The sequence below is a fragment of the Dermacentor albipictus genome, chromosome 4, assembly GCF_038994185.2.
Source record: "Dermacentor albipictus isolate Rhodes 1998 colony chromosome 4, USDA_Dalb.pri_finalv2, whole genome shotgun sequence".
In the NCBI taxonomy this organism is placed as follows: domain Eukaryota; kingdom Metazoa; phylum Arthropoda; class Arachnida; order Ixodida; family Ixodidae; genus Dermacentor; species Dermacentor albipictus.
Genome location: NC_091824.1, coordinates 105,421,719 through 105,441,310, shown reverse-complemented (window position 1 = coordinate 105,441,310; position 19,592 = coordinate 105,421,719). Strand labels below are relative to the sequence as shown.

The 19,592-nt window shown below is 45.2% G+C and overlaps 1 protein-coding gene across 7 annotated transcripts in view; it reads right to left on the bottom strand.

Annotated features, from left to right (window-relative positions):
* Positions 1-19,592, bottom strand: part of LOC139059218 (histone acetyltransferase KAT7-like) — a 98,994-nt gene that overhangs the window by 39,163 nt on the left and 40,239 nt on the right. For all 7 annotated transcript variants that reach the window (XM_070537336.1, XM_070537335.1, XM_070537338.1 and 4 more), the window contains 3 exons: positions 16,556-16,768; positions 9,601-9,683; positions 860-937 (listed from right to left, as the gene is read on the bottom strand). In XM_070537336.1, the coding sequence (XP_070393437.1) occupies positions 860-937; positions 9,601-9,683; positions 16,556-16,768 (374 nt within the window). The remainder of the gene's footprint in view (positions 1-859; positions 938-9,600; positions 9,684-16,555; positions 16,769-19,592) is intronic.

Sequence of the window (19,592 nt, the reverse complement as noted above, 5' to 3'; positions counted from 1 at the left end):
CCTCAGCTTGCCAGGAGCGAATGCCACTTTTCAGTTAATGACAAATGCACCTCTAGTGGCAGACATTCCATCATCATAAAGCTTTATTAAATTAGATTTTACACACTATTTTCAGTCATATATCTGCGTTGTTAACATGTAATTAAAGCATATCATGCGAAAAAATGAATCATTATGGTAGTTTGTTTTTTTTCCCGCCGAAATGAGCCCCTAAAGGGAAGTTTGGGAAGCAAGTGCAGTCTGTAAAGACACGCTCCCTGTTCACTTTATGGCTTATAATTCAGAGCTTCCCATTTGCTGATGCCTGGGAAGTTTTATAGCGAAGCTGGTAAGGGGAGTTCTGTAGAGTTCTTGTGTAGCGGCGTGCAAGAGCCTGGTCACTATCAAATGCCAGTGCAACGCAAGTCGAAGCCACAAATTTGCTTTCAAACGTAATAATCAATAATTATAATCAAAATAAAAGTTACTTTGTGTATATTTCATTAAAATAGACAACTTATATACATAGTTTTTTCAAACAGTAAATTAATTTCGCTTATCACGCCTCATTATAACAGCTCCTCGTTAATGGTCAGCTAGAAGTTAGAAGTAAAGGTCAGCTAGAAGGCTACAGCAGTGAAAGCTGGTGCCGTGGTGCTGCAATGCCGCCTGCGCGGGGGCTGTCACAAAGAAGAGTCAGCCATAACTGCACTCTAATTCAGCAGCAACTGTTTTTGTTTTGAAGCAAGGCCATAGCCCAGCAAACAGATGCCTAGTACTTATGAGGGGTGTGAGAACTCACTTATATGGCTTCATTGTCTTTAATGTATCAGTTAGTCAGATTGGCACACATCTGTGAAGGGATTTATTTTATACTTACAGGCTTTTTGAGGCTGATCTGCCGGTTAATCTGCTGCTGTCGTTCCACCTTCTTCTTGGTTCGTGCCTTGTACTGCTCCTGCATGAAACAAAGCAACACAAACATGTTAGGTACAACTGCTACATAAAACGAAGATCATTCTTAAATACTACAGCTATGATACATTACAATGAGTGGTTTTGCGAGTTTTTTTCCACATGATTATGTTAATTAATTACATGGCATGGACATACCAGACAGAACTTCATCAAACAAAAAAGGACACAGAGCTGTAAGAATGACTGATCGTGTAAGTACGCTTGTCATGATTCACAATGCCTCTGCTCACCACAGCATACTTTATTAGTTACTTCCATGCAGTGAGGGTCATGACTATTACAATGCAAATACAGTAGACTTCTACTATATTGACTTCGGTTAATTTTTTTTTTTTTCAATTTGATTCAGACTGAACCTACCAGCAAGCGCCCATACTATGGGTTCAGACTTTCGTTTATTCGATCTCAATATTGGCCATCGCCAAATAATTCAAACTTGAGTGGTTAACTTCGCCGCAATTCAGCCATGTTATGGGGTGAAGTATAAGCAATTTATTGCAGTGACGCATATTAGGAATGGAAAAGGACCATTGTCATGGCGCACGGTATGGGCTTAATTAATTATACAGGTGCGCACGCGCCGCCTCCAGTCATGGTAGGAGCACCTAGATCCCTATTAAGCATACTGGTGGTCATTCAGAGCTGTTTCTGATGTTGCTGTGATGACTTGAGCCCTCCTTCGACCCACCATGCATGTCTCGTATATGAAACTATTAACGAGGCCTAGTACGCATTCCTTAATTATACATGCATGCATGCGCCGTGCATTGAGAAGAAGAGAAAAATTATACGTGTTTTGGGAAAGTTAGTGAAAAGGGAGGCAGTAAGACTAAATACTCAAAAAGTCGAGGAGAAAGTTGAAGGGTGTTGTTTACACTGGCTTTACTCAACAAAGTATAACAAAAACATAGACGTTTCGCTACCTATGCGGGTGGCATCGTCAGTACACAATGGCAACAAATGAGAAATACATCCTATTTATCTATGAAAGTGCCGTAAACATCCGGCAGGGGGCCACGGTTAGAGTTACATGAAGATTGATTACGACGGATGAACCATGATTCTACGAACTTCTCATTTGTTGCCATTGTGTACTGACGATGCCACCCGCATAGGTGGCGAAACGTCTATGTTTTTGTTATACTTTGTTGAGTAAAGCCAGTGTAAACAACACTTTGAAGCATGAGTTCCCCTGGCTTTTGGAACATTTTCTCAAAGTTGAAGGGGACGTTTAAAGCCAGCGAAAGAGCAACGGTCGTTCTAAAGCTCTGAAGGTCTGCCGGTAAACTTATCAGGTATCTCGGTGTTCGTACTGTGACTGGAGACATGGATGTGTTGTGTAAATCAAGAAACATGCATGTCACCTAACAGCGGCACTTTCCCCTGCTTGGTATGCGTCGCCGCATAACACGGCTGTATTGCAGCGAAGATAACCTTAAAAGCAAACACTGCCATGTGAATCAATGCCGTGTTTCGTCATTTTTATGCCTTTTGTTTAATTTGAAATTAACGGATGTTGGCTGTACTCGCCTTGCTGTACTGTTTCTTGCTGTCGCAAGTACTCATAAGCAGTCGCACAGAATGTCTACAAATGCGCACCTTTTAAGTAATATTTTTTAACTGAATCAAACTGGTGGATTTTAAGCGGGAGAACCATGCTATGATGTGCAACACACCCAAAAGGCGGCTGCTCTGAATGTCACAACCAATGTAACCTGTAGAGACTTAGATGTTATATGACTGTTCATATGCCGTATCGGGTGCCAAGTCATACCTTGTGTCTCCAGCTCAACAACCCAAGGCTACATGTGGCATGTCATAGCGAAAGGCTGCAGACTAATTTTGACTTTGTGAGGCTAGTGCTAGATGCGAGAGCATTTTCTTAACCCAGTTCACACTGTACCCAACTGTCCTAATATTTTCCCCATTACCTTGCTCCAGAAGCCGAGCCAACAACTGAAGGAATGAGAGTAAAGAGTGAATAAAACATTGTGCTTGCAATGACAGCTCTTTCCATGTACTATGGATTACCCTTACTGGCGTCTTTTGCTGCAGTCCTGACGTAGGGGAACAAACCATCAGATTGGTCTATTATATTTGAATGTAGGTACATTCTTCGCCGTCTTATCAACTAAGTCCAAAGTACGTCTTTGATAGGTTTTGCTACCTTGTGACCAACCTCCCTTCTCACGTTCTTCAATGGTCACTTGGTAGCTTCAATCCTCTTCCCATTGTTTAATCATCATAACCATTCTTTTCCCTACTAACAGACTTGGGGGTAAACAAGCTTCACCTTGCTAGTGCCATTTCATCCTGGTATGTGCGAACAAGTTTGTTCTGATAAGCTTACTGCTAGTAGAAGGATTCAAGAGACTGAAAAAAGGCATTGAAAGAATAGTGCAGAAAATAAAACAAATTTTATGTGCACTTCTTTGCAAAACAAGATATGGTGCTTGTGTGTACTTTAATTTTGAATGTTGTCCTGTTGTTAACAGTGTGTGTAAAACGATGACTTCAACCAACCTGTATAATGCAATAAACTTAGCTTAGGAGGCCTGGCACAACAAATGATGCCGAGTTATCTTGTTTTTTGTCTTTACCTGATGTTTGCTGATAGGCAGTGACTAGCTAGACTCCACCACGTTGTACAGACTTTTGAGAAGTGCAAAACTTTGAGACAGCATTGCCGAGATATGCTTGACGCTAACAATGATAAATGTTTAAGACTCCTTCAACGACCTGCTGTACGAATTGCCTACATAGTACACTGGCCATAAAATTTGCTAGATCTTAAAACATGCAAAGCAATAGCCAGCTTTAAAAAAATCATGTGCGAAATGCTCCTCAATACTCCAAAACTTCAGTTTTAAGCACCACACTTACGGCAACATCACATGGCTTCTAGGAATTCTGAAAGCGCCAAAGGAAAAGATTAGTGCTTCATTAGCTACTCAAGTACTATATTTACACAATTCTAATGCGCATTGAATTTTCATGGGCCTACAACAAGAACAAAAAAAAGTGCACCCGAACGTAACATGTGCCTGAATGTACTGTATTATGTGCCCGATTTATAAAAGAAAAGAGGTCAATGTCAACCAAGTACTCAAGTTAATGAAGACAAGGTCGACGTACATGTTTCTTCAACTGATTCAATGACTAAATGTTCATTAGATGTCTCTATTGTGTTTCTTTTTTATGTTTATTATTCTTAATTTGTCAGTTAATGTATCATATTTCACATCCAATTATGAGAATGCCGAATGGATCTTCTTGGCCATCCTGCAACGTAGGAGACGCTCCTAGTATTCTTCAGAAATCTTGGAAGCCACGAGCCTGTCTTGGCAGACTTTCTCCTGCTAGGCCCCCTAAATTGTGCCTGATGTCCTGTGGCTCCTGGCGGGCATCTATCATATCTGGGCAAGAGATTTGAGTTGGATATGTCACGCTGGTGACGTCTGAATTGTCGAACATTTGCCTCCTGTATAGTACTAAGTGTTGAACATGGCCCACAGCTGCACAGCAATCAGCTGTTGCTGCAGTGTATAGGCACAAGCGGGTGGTGAACGAGCACTTTTTCGTTTGGCCAAGGCACAAACTCAGTACACTCTCTTCACTACACCTAAACTATAAGCCACCATGTTGCCAGCAAGCCAAAATAGCGCACAATGCACTGTGGTCTAGCAGCTTCAGCGTGACGTAGGACATGTTATATTCCTGTGCCAGCTGTGCCAAATAGTGCCGAACACAGCTGCACATGCTGACTGCGCCAGACGCTAGACTGTATGAGCATCCACTTTTTGCTGGCATAGCGGAACTGCATTGCGTATCCGTGTTATGCTGACACACACCGAGTTAGCGCACCACACTAGAACTTCGTCAAGGCTGGCCACAGAGTCCCTTATTGGCTTGATCAATGGAGCTGCTGCACTGCCTTTTGCCCCCGCACGCACTCAATAAAGACAGCATGCAGGCGCACTCAAGATGCGCTTCTCCGACTTAGCTTTCTCCCCCTTCCTTAAACTCCAAGATGCTTCAATGTGCATATCCTCTCTCCCACCATGCATGGTGTTGAGCATGCAGTGAGGCACCCTATCACACTCGGGTACTCCACACCATCTGGTGGAGGGCACGGCCGTTGCGTCAGCACGGCACATCAGCATTGCGGCGGCACGGCAGAGGGCGAAAGTGATTATGGGCTCATCGTGACGTCCCATGAAGGCCTCGATATCTAGACTACGCAGCAGCATGGCTTTCTAGATTGCGGAGGTCATGTCGAGGAGCCACTTATTAGGTTATGCATCCTTTTCACTGAGTGGTAATGGCAGTATTTTATTCAATTTAAGCATAAAAAATGTGTTTTTTAGAACTTTCTGTGATGCTCTGGCTCATATTTCAAACGTCAAATTTTGCACAGAGGCTCCTCTACATTTACATAATTTCAAACTAGACATTTTATGCAGTTCAAAATTTTCTTGCAGTTGGCATTTGAGGTTTCACTTACCTTATATAACAGCACAATGCCAGTGACAGCTCTGACTGCCTTCCCAAAGTGATAAACATCATTGCTATTGTCCCTTGGCTCAATAGCCATGGTTGTGCACAGATGAATGTGGAATACAACACAGCTAATGATGCTTTACAATTGTCATTGCACTGTCATTCTGCCAACTCTAAGAGTGCAATTATGCAATTAGTAGAAGGTATACACACCTTCTTAGGTGAGGACATTGCTGACATATGTGCAAATGAGAGATAGACCAGCAATTGTTCACTGTGCTTTTTTGCTGTGCCATGATTAGCAGCTACAAATAGACTTCATTATTCCATCTCTGTATCCATTCGCTACACAACATCTTCATGGTGAAAGTGAAGTCCAGATTGCTCAGCACATAAGTGTATCAACAAATGACAAACCACCGACGATTTTGCAGTGATTCTTTGGTGACTTTTCCACAATGGTCAACCCCAGAAACCAGGGAAGACATCTGTCTTTTAGAAATAAATTATTATGGGCATAACTAGATGTATTGTGAGGGATCTTTACTAGAGGAAAGTCAGCTATAGTCAGCTGACTTTAGTCAGCTATAACCATCGACCAATAAATTGGACACACTCGATTACTCGGATTCCTTCAAAACACTGCCACTAGCCCTGTAGACTTAATGAATAAGGACAACCGAAATTTCAGACACCTTACAGCATGCTGTTCGATAATTCGGACTCCATCTGTGGGTCTGTATGTTAATTTGACTATTGAGTCTAGCAGAAATAGCAATATTTTGACTCTGATCAATCACGGCATTGCCATTGGCTACGTTGCTGGCGACTTTTCGAAACTGAAATTAGTGAAGCCTAGTTGACCCAGCACCGGCCCCGCCCAAACCGCAGGACAAGCCAAGCCAAGCCAAGCCTGGCAAGCTGTTGTAAAGATGCATGTTTTAATTCTGTGCATTAGCTGCCTTCTTATTAAAGGGTGCAAGTTCTTCCGGAATTGGTTCTGTGTGTCCAGTGTTTGTGTCAGCAATTATCTAGTGTCCTTGTGGGTTCTTCAAGCTGGCTCAAGCTGTGCCAACTTCACCCTCAATTCCTGTGCCTAAAGCGCCGGACAATGACTGGTGTGAAAAAACCATCTACCATTCAGCTATGGCACATGGCAAACATCTGTTACGTTGCCAGAAGATGAAGATTCGATGCATTCTTTTACTGTACTTTCATCTATCTGCGGTGACAGCATGACAATGGTTAAGATGTGGGCTGACCAGATCACAGGCAAACATATATGCGTGCAGCAATATGTTGACAAATTTGGGCTGTATTCTCGAACAATCACTTTCGAAGATCCTTTCGCTTTTGCAACATTTCACATGACTAGCAATGGATGCGTTGAAAGACAACCATGTTACTGGCACTGTAGTAGGACAGCAAGCGTACTTGCACTGTGCAAAGAATCTTGCTGCTCGTAGATGCTAACATGTGTGATGCTGGTAATGTGAAGTCCTGTGAAAGCGCAAGTATCCCCCAAAGTGATCATCTGTTCATATGGCACACTTCTTTTGGCCATTTATGCAACGAAGTCGCTTGTTTTACGTCTAATGTATTGGGCTCCTGATTATTTGGAAATTTAGGCGGTGCCTATTAAGTTCGAATCATCAGTTTGTGAATGTATATAATTTCACGCTAAAATAGTGATGCCGATGGGCATTTACTAAGAGGATGCAATACAGCTAACCCTTTAATGACTGAACATTTATATAGCAGATAAAAATTATGTTCCACTAAATGTGCAAATAGTCAACATCCGATTTCTCGCACTCCCTAGGGGTGGCAAAAAGTCCGAAAAATAGGACAGTTCGAAAAGATGAATGCATGCCTTTTACTGTGCCCCCAAGGGTTCAGATCACCACAGGGACGTGCGAAATAGCTCTGAAGGCCTGCCAGTACACTTATTGGGAATACATTTATCTGTGCTCGTACTGTCATAAATGACGGCGGGTGCATGCGTGTACAGTCGCCGACCGATTTTCCGGACTCCGAAAATTCGGACATGCCCGATTATTCGGTCAGCTTCGCGGCACCGCCATTCTCCCCATAGACCACAATGTATAACCACTGCCGAAAGTTCGGACACCTTGCAACCTCTTGTCTGATTTTTCGGACACTCCTTGAGCCAACTCGGTCGAGAGCACCATGCACCGACTCTGACCGGTGCATGGTTCGACTTGCTGAACGCCATTTTTGTTTTGAACGGAGCTTCCTTGCTGCCCCACAAAGTGGCGCTACTGGAAATCCCCGCTCATCATCATCGTTTCTGCCTGGTTCGATAGAGTGGCTCTGCAGCAGTTCCGGTTTCAGCTTAGTAAGCCATGTCAAGACAATCCAGCAGCCGCGTTTTTTCGCTTGTGTGACTGGTGTCGGCACGGTGGTGTTTGCTTTGTGTGCTGTGTCGAGGTTTCGGTGATCCAACGCGGCATACGGAAACATCTCGTCAAGTGTCTAATGGCGCCGACAGTGCCCGCGCAGACTGTGCTGGGGAATGCCGGCAACCGGGTGCCGGGAGGCCTAATATTTGTCGCCTTCCGATGTGCTCCCTACCGACGCGGAAAATGTTCTGCCGAGACTTGCGCAGTGGTTGCATTGCGATTCCGGACACCGTCTCATTAACAGTTTCACAGGTGCTGACACTGCTGTAGTGACATGCGCAGAACTCGACGACGGCGAGATCATTCGTCAGGTTTCTGCTGCATCGCCGGACGATGACCAAGTCGGAAGTTGACGCACCTTGTGCTACGCTGCCGTCGCATGCGGAGCGTGTACAAGCAGTGACTGTGCTTTCAGCCGCCTATAGTGTCCGTACGACCCTCTCCGAGATTCAGGCTTATCTGATTGCGCGTAAACGGAACAGCGTGCAACGGCGCATTCGCGATTTCTTCAAGCCTACTGCCGAGCCCGAATAAGTGCGTGGAAATAAAGGATTTCGTTTTTTTTTCTTCATAATCTGTTTTTTCGGACACCTGTTTATTCGGACATTTCCGCAGTCCCCGTGAGGTCCGAATAAACGGTCGGCGACTGTATAGTTATGGAATAAATAAGTTAAGGAAAGCTGGAACAACTTGAATCGGGAACTCAAGCAAGCTGAGAAAGCTTATTACGCAAAAATATTAAGTGCAAGTCAGCGACCTGACGTGGTGTGGCGGTTTTTTAATGATGTTCTTGGTTATGGAAAGTCAGACGTCACACTGGCAAAAATCTCCATTGACACTCTTGAACTTTTTGGTGAAGAGCTTGCAGATCACCTAACAATGATTTTGTTAATGTTGGCATATCAGGAAGCACATTTTTATTGGCAGACTCAGTCATAACTACAACAGGAAGTAAATACCTTGACGACATTTTTCTTGCATCAACAGATGAACAAGAAATTTACACGACATTTATGAATCTAAAAAAACAGTAAGGCACTGGACATCGGCAACACTCAAAATAAAACCAATAAAATATGTCTTGGAATTTATCGCTCCAGACTTGAGTCACATATTTAACTTGATGCTTGAGTCAGGAGTTTTTCCAGAAGATATGAAAAGAAATAGGGTAACTGTGTTGTTCAAGGGTGGAAACAGTAACCAGGTTTCCAAATATAGGCCTATACATATTAGTCCTGTACTTTCAAAAGGATTGGAAAAAACAATCTATTCCTGCATATCTATATTTTTTTTACTCCAGAGATTTTTTACTCCAGAAATTTTGATACAAGAAAGCAAATTACTTATTTTACCGACATTGTTACATCGAGGTTTAACTGTACTTGCTATCCATCACGGGCATGGTACTACTGCAGCAGGAGCTGTTGCATCTGTCTTTTCTTCTGACGCGGTTTTCGAAACAAAGTGAGCCACAAGCTAAACCTCTTCTTCTTGGTCCTGTGCGTCTGCTCTAAACCAACAAATGAAGCTTTCTGCCTGTCGTTTAGTGTTGGACAAAGGCATTTAGCAAGAAAGTTTGAACTCGATATCAGAACTAAAAAAAAAAAACGAAATCTTTATGGTATGTTGCCCGTAAGCAACACTTGTCCATAAAGGGTTCTTAATAAGCTGGCACAACAGTTGTCCTGTGCCAAAGAGACATACGAAAAGGGGAACGTACCTCACAGTCAGCTGCCGTGGTGTTGTGATACAGTGGACAGCACTCAATTGTGGCATGCGATGGAAACCTGCCACTCAGATGGCCTGGAAAAAAAAATGTAAGTGATGCACACACTAAGCGGCACATATTAGAATGCCAAGCCATAATTGTATGGCAAAGAAGGTCACTATCCCACACAGAGGAGCAGACACCATCAGAATTCTACTTCGTTACGACAGAACTTTGGTCCTGTGGAACCCCAATTATACGACTTTCTAAGGACCGCGAAAAAGCATCGTAAAATGCGGGCGTCGTAAAATCTGAACATAAATTATGCCTATAAAAATACTACTTATTTCATGCGATGGATTTACGAGAAACTTCAATGTAAACTACTAACATACTCTCCAGGGCTTGAAAACCCAAATTACCAAAAAAGTAAATGCGATAAAAATTAATGCAGCAGTAACAGGTACCAATCATGCTTCATTCAAACAAACCTTTACGGCACACCGCTGCCCACTGCCGCGATTCCCACCAGCCAGCGCGAACTTAAAAAAAAAAAAGTTGGTAAGTTTTTTTTGGACCTTGTTTGATCTGTGAACCAAGAGCTTTTGCTCAAGTTGGGCAACGTCCAAAAGGAGGTCCTCTGCGGCGTCACGTGAACAGATGAAGTTTTGGATGCCATCTATGTGCCGTAGCACCTTGGCGAACGTGGTAGGCACAGGCACGGCATCTGTGGCGTCGTCCTCGTCCGATGTCGCAGCGGTGTCAGCACTAGGAAAAGCCTCCTTGATGGCGTCATCCAGCGACACCTCGCCACAGATCTCAACGTTCTCGTTGGCCTCTACATACTCAGCGAAGGTCGTGGTGAGGTTTAAACCCTCGAAATCGTCGTCGGCGAAGCCTGCATCAGCCTCGAGTGGCATCAAGGTTGGTGCCTCCCCAGCAGAGAAGGCAGGAGAAGGCTTAAAGCCTGAACGAGTTAGCGATTGTGCTTCGCGACAATGCATTCCACGAACTGGCAATAAAATGCATGGCGTCGAGCACAGTGATATCTTTTTCCGACTCGCTGCTCTCCATAGCCGCTAGCCGACGCTGCTTTAACCGCTTTTGGTACCCTTGCTTAAGGCACTTAATGATGCCGGCATCCAGTGGCTGCAGCCGGCTTGTGCAGTTGGGCGGAAAAAAAAACCTTTATGTTCCTTAGGCTGGACATATTGGGTGGGTGGCACGGTGCGCTGTCCACGAAAAGCAATATTTTCCTCGCTTTAGCACCCATTCTGTTATCCAGGTGCTGCAAAAAATTGCTGAAGAGCGAAGACATCATCCGCGCCCTTTTGTTGAAGTTGTAGCTGCACGGCAGCATATTCAAGTTTTAATGCACCATGGCTTTGCAAACTTTCCAACAACGAGCACGGGCAGCCTCTCAAAACCGTTCTCGTTAGCACAGAATAGTGCCGTCACACGCTCTTTACTACGCTTGCTACCATGACAGCTGTCACCCTTAAACGCAAGGGTTTGCTCGGGCTGCATATGGTCAAAAATACCGCTCTCATCGGCGTTGAAAACGTTGCAGGGCTTGTATGCAGCAATCATCTCCGGCAGCGATTCCATCCACTCGTTCACCGTGGAAACGTTCACGGAAGTGCTTTCTCCGCAGGAGCGGCTGTACACAATCCTGTTTCATTTTTTAAAGCAATTCAGCCACCCGTTCAATGCCTGAAAGTCGTCGATGCCCAGACGTAATGCCACAAGGTCCGCCTTTTCTTTTAGAATGGCACCATCAACGTTGATTGCAGAGCTCCGTGCTTGATGCAGCCACTTGACGACAGCTTGTTGTAACTTCTCATGCTGTCCTTCTTTTGCCGCTTTCCACTTCAGCCCGAACTTGTTGGCATTCTGCAATATCACCGCTTTGTTTGCCAGGATCGTCTTAAGTGACGATTCGGGTATCTTAAGGTCCCGGGCAATGCTGGCTTTCATGGCTCCATGCCGCTTTTCTACTTTCTTAATAATATTCAACTTATCGCCGAGCGACAGAACTGTTCGCTTTCAGGACATCGTGTGTCGCATTGCTCCCCACAACTCAAAACCTCCACTGAACGCTGGTTGCTAGGATTACGACGAAGAACACATGCGATAAACCTAGGCCTCTCCGCGCTACCGTGTCAGCGATCTGCTGCTGGAAAACTGGAAGTAGAGAAACGCTTCTCCAAGGCGACGAGAGGCGACGCCGCCGAGAAGAGAGGGAGAAAGTGATTGTAGAGAAGAAAAGGTGCTATTTCAGCACAGCGATCGTCACGGGCGGCTGCTGGCGGGGGAGAGAGAAACGAATGATGAGACGATGCAGGAAAGAAAGCTGCGCGGGAGTGAACGGGCTGAGCGGTGTCAAGCGCCCCGCCTGTGGAGAGATGGAGTGAGGAAAGAGACCCGCGGCACTTTTCTTTTGTTCGCCATTCCGTCCCGCGCTTCGCGAGGATCGTTGTATAACGCGGGTCAGGCTTAAACTTGCGTCGGATAACTGGTGTTTTTAATGCAGTGCTTCTATGGGGACTTCGCCGGGACTGCGCTAATCCATCGTAAAACCCGGGTCGTTGCAAAATTGGCGGACGTATAACCGGGGTTCCACTGTATTTATTCCACAAAGGCCTATTGGATGGTCTCACTGACAGATAACCGACTGAGTGAATGATTGAATTACTGAATTGGCATGACTCAAAATTCTGAGGATTCACATGGATTATTTCTGAAATGATTGGCTGGAAACTCATTGATTGATTGAACCGACAGGACTTATCCTTCTCAGTGTTGACATGTTACGGAGGTGATGAATCCGTTGCGTTGGGCTTTTCTCGTGGACGTTATAAAATAAACAGAATGGCTTATTTTTGTGATAATGCAGGCGGGAAGAAATAACACAGATAATGGCAAATGCTCTTTTGGTATGGTCCTCACATTCCTATCTGACAGAAGAACAAAACACATGGCAGACTCAAACACAACATCGTTCTCAGTACTTTTTCGACGTGATGGAAGTTGCGTTGTCCTTGGATGACATGCTGTCATCTTTTGAGTCCAAGCTCAGCTAAAACCTCAGGAAAATATGCTTCTAGAAATACAATAAAAGCTTGTTCATTCGAATTCCGCAGGGATGCTAGGAAAATTCGAATTATGCAAAATTAGAACTAATGAAAGCCAGAGAAAAAAATAGCTCGGTTAAGGCACATATATACTCCAATGTAGCGTGAGCACGCGCGCACACAAGCTACATCACATTGGCATGAACAACAACATCTATACTTTGGATCACTGCAGCAGCCAACGCAACCCACGCGGCCAGCGCGGTTCAACATGCCTGATGTTGAGATGGCTCTTGCTCTCGCGCCAACTGGCGTGGAGAAAAAAAGTTGTTACAGTTTCGCCAGAAAAGCAAATCATCGATTGCAATAGCAAATTAATAGATAGCTATATGAAGTAAGAATAGTAGTTTTATTGGCCGTATATACTTGTAAACATTCGCTTACTAACTAAGTTAACAAGTGTCATGCGTGCATAAGTAAACATGAACACATCTTGCTCGATGACTGAAGAAACTCAGAACTCGCTGAAAAATGCTGGAGCGAGGAATCGCAGCATTAGCAGCAAGCGAATTAACCTTCGTACAGCTCTCACTTTAATGCGAACGAAATGTAGAAAGCACATTGCATATGAAGCTGCCAGCACTACGTGCACTCTGCAAATATCACTTTGAAGATTAGGCCCATGAGGGCGTGCACTTTGGCTACGTTGCAGATCACTTTCAAGATACGGCCCCTGCATGGCCGCGCAGTAAGCAGCCGCCGGAGAAGAAACCCCCTTCCACCTCACCCCTGTGCCTCCATGCTGTGCCGACCCGTGCCGACCGCCACTAGCATCTCGCTACGTACTTCCCGCTGGCTTGCACGAGAAAACCACATGTCCATCAGCCTTGCTTGCTTTACGCGAAGCTTGCCGACAACCTTCTCCAAGGCTTCCAGGTGCTCCACATAGCGAAGTGGAAGGTCGATCGCGAAAACAAGCCCATGGAGACTGAATCATCTGCAGGACCTCCCGCAGGAACAATGCTGAGGTAGCCTGCCCTACTGCATCAGTGCTGCCGTCGTGGCCCTTGCTGTCGCTGTCCGATGCAAGTATGTTCGCGACGATCACCTCATTGGTTAGAAGCCCTTCGTTTTCAAATCTATAACAGTGCGCTTTCTTTTCACCGGCAACATCGTGCATTGCTGATGAACAGAGGGCAGATCAGCCATCTTCCGTTTGGGCGGCGAGTCAAACGAGGGTGAAAAACAACGTGGCCAGGAACGACTTTGATGCAACAAACAAAGACAAGCATGAGCGACTTAAGCCGTTAGCAGAATTGTGCAGAATGAAGGCCACAGAATAAAGAACCAACTGTAAGGGCCGACCAAGCAATTTGGGAGCAGTGCTGGCAGTGTTGTCAGTGCAGTTGGCGTGGTCCATTTGTGTTTCGGAGAGTGGTGTGGCGCAGAGCTATAGGTGCAGCCCATTCATGTTCGGAGGGGTGGAAGGGCGGTGGAAGAGATGCACGTGAGGCTGGCATGCATCTCTCATGGAGAGAAGCATGCTGTGGCAGTTGGGGCGGCGGCAGTTGGGGAGGTGGGCAATCGTGCAGCGGCTCGCATGTCACTTTTTTTTTTTTTCAAGGATTTCACATTCCATTACCATTCAGCATGGACCCCCAGCAGCCTGATTTCATCGTTTTGACCAATAATGCGGCACGGGGACATTGTAGTAGGCAGATTATTTCCCCATAGAAAACATACAAAAGCTGACAGTGCAGCAGCTTTTCATTGTTATAACTGATATATTGTTAACCCTTTGAGGGTCAATGATGTAAATATAGGGGCCCCGCAAACAAGTCCAAAAATGGTTGATGCCGTATATTTATCACGCCGCCTGTAGGTTTAAAAAGTGCGCCAATTTCCTAACTTTTTCTTTTCTGTCATGTGCTGCCACTATGTGGGAATACAGGGAATTTTTTTTGCGCGCCTTCCTCTCTCGGTTTTCGCTGCATGGTTTGTTTTAGAGCTAGTTTGCTCTCGCGCGTCTATATAGTGTATTTACTCGCATAATGATTGCACTCGCATAATGATCGCACCCCTGAATTTTTCTGTCAAAATTCATCTTTTTTTTTACCCGTGTAATGATCGCACCTCGAACTTGTTGCAGCAATATGTCAAGTGCCAAGTGTAGCTAATGATGATCGCGCTTACCATCTGTCGAATGCTACACGAACGACTCTTGAAGACATACCAAGCGGTCTGCAGGCACCAAACATTCTTAAGCAGATGCCCCATTTCATTCCTTTCATCACTTTCCACACTTCCATGAAAAAAAAAAAAAACTGCAACCAAACTTACCTTAGCTTTATTATTTGTAGGCTTCATAATGGTTTTGGTCAACAACAACAAAAGAAAGGCACCTTCCGATTCTTCTCGTCTGCACTCGTGGGCCCGCAACGAATCGCGAGCGACAATAGTGGCCACGTTTACACCGATACATTACAAGTGTACCCTATTCATACATGGAGGCTTGTAACAGCTAAGATATTCGCCCACCCTTAGCAGAAACGTGCCGTATTAGAATAGTAGCGTAGACAAATGCCGCAGTTTCCGCAGCATGCCCACCATATGTTTCTATGTCACTGGCAGCTAAGCACGCCCACCTCTGTTTCTGTCCCGTCAAAGAGGACATGGCTACGTTATTGTCATAAATTTGCTGATATTTGCGATATTATTCATTACTGATACAATATAAACTGTTTCAATGCGCGTAATGTACTCACGAGAAGAAAAAAAATTGCGTTCGGCGCGTTTGGCTTGCTCTGCCGGCTGCCATTTTTGATTTGGTCTACCGCACTGTTCAGCAGGAGCCGCCTGCTTGCTGACCCATTTTCTTCCCGCAGCAAACGCGGGATCAAAAAATTTTTTTTTCGCCGAAAATTTTGCCTGCGTAATGATCGCACCCCTGAATTTGGGTCAATCTTTTCGACAAAATGTGCGATCATTATGTGAGTAAATACGGTACTACGACTCGCGTATTGGTGCGCGGGAGGGCGGGAGGCAGTTTTGGTTTTGTTCCGCGGGCGGTATCCGCTTCTTGCGCTTGCAAAACTGATGGCTATCTCGTTACTAATTGCTCAAAGGGTGACTGCTTGTTTCTTGCTCGTTTAGTGCTCACAAGGGTGCGCATAGGAAAGATGCCGCCGTGCATGCGTTTCCGTTGCTTCTTCTTCTTCCTTTTTTTTTTGACACTTGCGAAAACTGCCTTTGGTTGGCGATAACATGAAGATTAGCGGAAGTTTATTTTGCTTTTTTGACGGGCACACAACCACAGTTTTCTTGAGTGCGCGTACCTACGCAGTTCGATTATGCTATGGATGTACATATATTACTGTAAGAGCAGGAACAATTGAGTCCTGCGAAATATTCTTGTGTGCGCATTTTCAAGGCCTTGAACTATGTGTATAACAATGCATCAAATTTTTAATTCTTATAAGTTTATTACCTTTTTTATTGTTGTTATTCATGAATGAAGAGTACATATATACCAATACAAAATATTTTTTCTCACTTTACGGTCACCCTAGAAATATTGCGGTAAATGTTTTTCAAAATAAGTACCTAAGAAGAATTGGAATCTGTAATAAAAATATCGACCCTGGGAGGTGGCATATGGCGAAAAAAATCGATCCTCAAAGGGTTAAAACCGGTATCGTTATAAATGGGTTCGACTGTAATATCAACAATTTCAAGTTCTGTAATGTGCGTACAAATCGCAGTGCATGGGTGTTCTTGTATCCTGTTGCAGCGGGGAATTAGGGGGTAGAAAGGATACTTTAATTAATTTTAGAAATATGGTGTAGTATGCAAAACTGCGCCTGCGACTGCTCTCTGCGAAATGTGCTACTGACCCTTGGAGTCGCAACCAGCCACAGTACAGTGAGGCTCATCTCCTTCCCGTGGGGACTGGCCGTTAGCAGCAGGCATCTCACGAAGGATGCTGCGCGCACCCCCACGACCATTCTTGGCCGGCAGGCGGCCTTTGGCAGCGCGACGCCGTGGGCTACCTTCAGGGCTGGCGACTGGTGACAGCTCGGCAGCGGAGTCGTTGCTGCCCGTTTTGCCTGCAAGAAACACAGTCCCCCTCACAATGTGAGTTTCCAAGCAGCTCTGCACATTTTCCTCCATTAATCAGTCAATGAAAAAGGCACAACATTTTACATATGATGATTTTTCATTTATACAGGATACAAAAGAGGCAGCCTCTTGGGTGGCATTCACGCCAGCAAATTGTGGAGGTCACACGGCCAAGCTGGCCGCAAACGGTCACTGGCTGAAAAGCTATCGTTTCTGCTGAGTCACTTGCTGCTGAACTAATCATCAGTGCAGGAGCAGGATATCAGAATGTGCTCATGGGCATTTGACATGCGGTGGTTGTGCCAGTAGACGTGAATGGCATGAATCGCGAGACATTTCAGTGTGGTGACAAGCCAGTCGTGCTTGCCAATATGAACATCGGTTGCCAGTTGATCCGTTGCATTACATCTTTGAACTACTGGAGCAAATGTGACCTTACGATGAGTGGAAGCTTGGTAAAGCAGAAAGACAACAAAAACAAAAGTTAGGTGGCAATGCCACTTAAAAATTCTTGCACCAGCTTCCCATGGCATCATGAATTCTGAAAGCATCTGCTCAGGTTTAGTGAACTGGTTAACAATAAAGAGTAAGTGCAATGTGCTTAAAATTAAGCCACAACTCAAAACAGCAACTTTTATCAATGCTTTCTATGCAAGGACATGGCCAAAATGTGTGAAAATATTGTCAACTCTCTGATGGAATAAAGATCATTGGCATTGAAATTTTTGCATGAAAAAGAAAATGTTTAGCCTCAATTTTGTCCAATAAGCCTTTGTGCACCAAAGAAATGCAAATGAAGATATGAAGGTACTCTAGCTGCCTATCTATGCTGGTTTAGCGGTTCCAGAGCCACCTTTAAATCAAAATTTGATGTTTTGAATGCAGTTGAACAAGTTATACCCAACATGAAAATACTGTTCAGAACACTTTTACCTGCTTTAGTGCGGGACTGATTATATTGCGGTCTTTTCTGACTTTTGTTTCCCCTCCCGTACAACACAGTGCATACCCATACCACTTATAGAGCAATTATGCAAGACGACATGCCGGTTATAATGCAGCAGTCGGAAAATCCTGCAGACAACTGAGGCAGTGAATGTGCTTCTCAACAAGGTGTGTTAGCTGAAGGTACAGCAACAAGGACAATGCTTTATTGAAATAATACCTATCTGAAATTTCGTGGCAGTCAGAACGAAAATGGTTTGCCGCTCGCTTGTGCCAATGCGTGTTGCTGAAAAATGCAGCTATAACGCATGTAACCTTGACTTCGTGATGCTGTCAGTTTAGGATTTGTTCTACAAATACAGTTCGGAGTTTTATTTTGTGCTCACACGTAAGCTTTTGCCATTCCTACAAATACAAATTAGGCATTTGTGGTAGTTGCATGCTGACTGCCCGCAAAACCAAATTCCACTTCAAACGAGCTGTCCTCAGTTCAAACCAATGCGCGTGATCTCATGCCGAACCTGCATTTATTTGTCTGCGGGTACGAACATATTAAGGGTGAGCTTCCCACAACAATATGCTGCTTGGTACCCCAGCCAACTAGGCCCAACCAATGCCTCCTTGTTGAGAGTTGGTGACCAAAGTTGCAGGTTGGTGTTGAGTCAACGAAATGCTTTGCAGTGGTCATATATGGCGCTTGGTAAGCAGAGTGTAGTGGTGCGACTACCACCTCCAGAGTTGGCGAAGAAGAAGATGTGTGGGTAGCATGAGCGTGGGTCACCTGCGGGTAGCATGAGAATAGAACACGCTAGCACGCTCAATCTGAGTGGCCATGATGTCGGCCGCTCCCAGGATCCCGCAGCAGCATGGCTGGCTGGCCTAAATAAACTGTGGCCATGGTGGCTACTACCTCTTTGCGCTGCCTTCTACAAATTGGTGACCCGGACGACCGAGCCCTGCCATGCCAGTGTCAGCGCACCGACTCTACCAAGGCATGAGTGACGTGGCCTCATATAGTTCGGCAGACTTCCTACGGTTGCAGGGTGTCCAGGAATTGCCGGACATCTGGTTAATCTAGCTGGATGACAGCCACTTATTCCTCAACAATATTCCATGATCAAGCTGCGTTCCAGGCTCTGGTTGCCTACCCACGGCCCCAACTTCTACGAGGACTTGTGGGCAGCTGTCCTTGCTCACTAGGTGACTGTGAGAGCTCAGTCTCCTCCAGCTGGCACTCTGTCACAACAGCTCTCACCATGTGAACCATCATGTCATTCTGCGTCTTGCTGTCCCACATCGCCTGCGTCCACCCGTGCCGATCATCAGCCCGTGCCGGCCCCAGCGTTAAACATCTACTCAGTCCATGAGCCTCCTTTCCATCTCAAAGGCAGCTGCGTTATGACTCTTTTCAAATAATTAATTGGGCCAAACGCAAGTGCTTTCAGTGACTCTATGGCCCTCCTCTCTCTGTCCTTGGACGTTCCTGCAAGCTGTCCGCTTTCCATTCGGGCGCACCTCACTCATCACCGATTCAGAGGCTCTCTCACCGGCTCCACTAGGCACAAATTTCACTCTTGCAGCATGGCAACAGCACAAGCAGAACCGTCATGATGCCTTCAGTGACCACGACGACCCTGATGCTATCAGCATTCGAGATTTCACCGAAAGCAGCAGCAGGCGAACCTTCCGATGTTCAGTGCTTAACCTTCCGTGGATGCATGGCCTACCGTAGATTTATAGGAGCCCACCCCCCCTAGCTCTGCCATCTGGTTTCTTCAGATCGAGCCTCACTGCTACGTCGACATTGTGAGTGACCAACCCTTGCACTATCTCCACGGAAATCTCAAGCTGCTAGATGGCCTACTT